This window comes from Arachis ipaensis, chromosome B10 (assembly GCF_059453495.1).
Source record: "Arachis ipaensis isolate K30076 ecotype BB chromosome B10, ASM5945349v1, whole genome shotgun sequence".
In the NCBI taxonomy this organism is placed as follows: Eukaryota; Viridiplantae; Streptophyta; class Magnoliopsida; order Fabales; family Fabaceae; genus Arachis; species Arachis ipaensis.
The window spans coordinates 142,910,472-142,914,084 of NC_142435.1; the positions used below are offsets into that span (position 1 = coordinate 142,910,472).

At 30.4% G+C, this 3,613-nt stretch overlaps 1 protein-coding gene across 2 annotated transcripts; it reads left to right on the forward strand.

The window, feature by feature from the left end:
• The first annotated feature begins 706 nt into the window (after positions 1 to 706).
• LOC107621374 (uncharacterized) lies at positions 707 to 2,633 on the forward strand. Of its 2 annotated transcripts, none has more exons than XM_016323398.3 (2): positions 707 to 814; positions 1,323 to 2,633. In XM_016323398.3, the coding sequence occupies exon 2, from the start codon at positions 1,411 to 1,413 to the stop codon at positions 2,326 to 2,328; it is 918 nt and encodes a 305-aa protein (XP_016178884.1). In that variant the 5' UTR covers positions 707 to 814; positions 1,323 to 1,410; the 3' UTR covers positions 2,329 to 2,633. The 2 variants fall into 2 exon arrangements, with proteins under 2 accessions (XP_016178884.1, XP_020969320.1); XM_021113661.2 differs by having other exon boundaries at positions 733 to 976.
• The last annotated feature ends 980 nt before the right edge of the window (positions 2,634 to 3,613 follow it).

The window sequence follows — 3,613 nt, forward strand, 5'->3', positions numbered from 1 at the left end:
TTAATTATTTTATTATTCATAACATTAATTACCTACAAAAATTTTATTTATGGTGCAAATTCAATTGGAGAAGAAGAAGTGTATTTAGTAGGGATGATGAAAATGACATTGTTATCAAGTATCAAAAGAAACATAGCGTCAATTGAAAAGAAAAGAGAAGATAACGTAAATCTTGAAACTCTGATAGAAAAATAATTATCAAAGGCTAATTTACCCTTTATTTTAGAGAAGGTACCGTAGAATTCACTAATAAAATATGTTTCGTTTTTTCTCTTTAACCGAGGTAGGACTTCAGACATGAACCATAGTAGCTAGAGCGAACAATTTTGTGATAGGTTCCAAAACATTATTATGAGTGCGTTTAATGTTTCCCTTTGGAAGTATATCAAGAATGAAAGCATGCAGCAAGAAACAAGTCTTTACTTAATTGCTATACCTATTCACAAGAACAACGTTTTTCATTTTGTCTGAGCTTCAATTCTATTATATCACCCCCACCATGTGAAAGTGTTTCATGAGTAACAAAATGTTTTGTAGTTGTCGATAAATTCAGTGTGCCCAGCCGCTTTTTGAAATGTGTAACAAATGGTCCCTTCACTGGTAAGTGGTAACTAATTGGTTAACAGAATTTCTTTTAATAATAAGTGTGGAAATATCTGCCCTAATGTGGAAATCATCATCAACCATGTCCATGACAACAACATATATATATAAATGATAAGATGAAGAAGTAGCTACCAAATTTATTTGACCAATAGGGTCATATGCCACGTGGCCATGTATCCACCATTGCTTTATCTTTCAGTGCGCCGTGGTCGGTTCCATTCCAGAATCCCTTCCTTAGCTTCCTTTCCTTCCTTTTCCTAATTAACTACTCGACTCTCATTCTTCATACACACACTCTTCTTATTTAATTTGGCATATAAAAAGAAATTAAGGTGCACATCTGTATGGTAGTTCATGATATATATCAGTGGTAGGTACTAGGTAGTAGTGTTCATGGATTACTATTTTCTTCTTCTTCTTTAATTTATTATATTCTATTTGCTAGGGTTTAGTTATGTGAAGTAGCAATATATTAATAATTAGTCCTTCCTTGCACCCTATTTAATTGCTTTGACTTTGATTTTGTCTCTTTAATTTCTTCAACTGAAACTAAACTACATACATAAATATCATTATCATTATTATATTGTTCTTGCTTCTCTATTATTACTGTAATCCTTTCAGTGTCACAATCGATTCATAATTCATAGTGTCTGTTGAAGAAAATTAAGAATTTTCTCAAAGCCTAATAATAATTTCATAATTTCCTGAACTAGGTACTATGGAGTTGGAACCAGCTGCAAATCAATTCAGAGTCAAAAACAAGTTTGATGAAGCAGTAGTCAAAGTTAGAAACCAAGAAGAATGAAAGAGATAGATTCATCATCATCAGATCTTGCAGCTGGCCTGGTTTCAAGAACAACAAGAAGTGATGAAAAAGCAATTAGTAAGGGCCCATCATCATCATCATCATCATCACATCAATGGCTAAGATTGAAGGATCCGCGGATCGTACGGGTATCAAGAGCGTTGGGAGGAAAAGACAGACACAGCAAGGTTTGCACAATAAGAGGGCTAAGAGACAGAAGGGTAAGGCTTTCAGTTCCCACAGCAATTAACCTCTATGATCTTCAAGACAGGTTAGGGCTCAATCAACCAAGCAAGGTTGTTGATTGGTTACTCAATGCTGCTAAGCATGAAATTGATGACCTTCCCCCTCTTCCCATTCCTCCTTCCAATTTTACCCTTGCTTGTTATCCCTCTCTTCCTACTAATAAATCTAATCATAATAAAGAGCAGGATAGTAGTAATAATACTAGTGCACATGTTTTGCCTAATAGTTTCTTATTACCAACAACAATAAACCATAATCATCATCCTCCTTCATTCTTGGGATTATTGAACACTATGCCATCATCAATTGGTAATCATTTTTACCAATCAGCTTCTCATGATGATGTTGCTAATCAATTATTGGGGAATAATAATAATAATAATAATAATCTTGGATTTGTGAATCATCATCATGATGGGGTTAATGTTGTAAATTTACCCTTTCAAAACATAGGAGCTTCTCAAATATTGTGTTGTTCTCCTTCTCCTCTTCCACGTGCGGCGGCCGCGGCGACCACCGCGACAACACAGTCATATTTTTCTCCTTCTTCTTTTTCGCATTATAATAATAATAATGTTGCTGCAGCAATGGAAATAATGGATCCAAGGCAAATCAACCACCATCATCATGGTGATGAGTCATCATCAGAATCTTGCAAAATCACCTAATAGAAGTGAAAGCCAATCTCATGCTGATGATAGTGCAAATTAAACTACAAAGGTACTCTACCAAAATGTGCATGGATCATGATGATGAGAGCAGTTTGCTGCCTGGAGTTTGATTTGAATAATTATTTTCATTCGTCTTATGCTAATTCATATTTACTCTGTGTTCTTGTATACTGATTTAGTGATTTTGATTAGTTTATTACTATTATGTGTACAATTTTCCGTTCAGTTTGAGTTTGAGATTTGAATCTACGTGTTATATGACATACAAAGGTTTATAAAGAATGGTTTAATTTTAGTTGTAACTAATGTTATCTCATTTTGATAGTGCCTTTAGTTTGGGATTTATTATAAGAGGATATTCATATCTTAATTGTGTGTTCTGTTAAACCCTTAATGATACAACATTATTCTAGTTTTTATTCATGCTTCGATATTTTTACATCTTTTGGTATTACATGAGAGTATGAGACCAAAAATATATAGCAAAGGAAAGCATATTAAATCTGCCATAAGTTAGATGTAGTCTTCAACAAAATTAATTAAATTAATTAATTAAAATTATGTAACTTCATTTTGTACAAGAAATCACATTTTTTATATAGTAGTAATGAAACCAATCAACACATTAAATATGTTTCATCAATTTTTTCCTACAGAATTTTCTTAATTATTGTTATTGTTATACTATAAAATTGCTAGAGATGTAATTATTCATATGTTTTTTTCTATCAATTTAAATTTTAGGAAAAGTAAATTTATGATAGATATCAAAACTTTTATGACCGAAAAATTTAGAATTCAATCTTTGTTATTCTTTAAAAGAAAAAAATAGTATAAAAAAAATTATACAAAATTTAAATAAATTTAAAAAAAATTCTTACTTAAAAGAACATGTTAAAAATATAACTATTTATGTCTTTTTATCGACTTAAATTTTTAAAAGAAATAATTTCATGATAAAAGTATCTTAAAAATAAAATATTAATTATCAAGTGTTAGCTTTTGTCTTTGAATACTATTTCTAATTTAGCAAGGAGATGCAAAGATTTGTTATTCTCATTTTCATCTCTTATATTGTTCTGCGTGTTATTTTCTTTGATAGATTAAAATTTGTACTTTTATATAGAGAAATATCAGAGAGTCAATAAAATTTATTGTTTTTAATTCGTAGTTGGTGAACAATATTTAAAAGTGTAATCTAAAAATATATTATTGAATTATAGACTAAAAAAAATTGAAACAATAATTAAAAATAATAAATTTTGTTGGACTTTGAACTTTC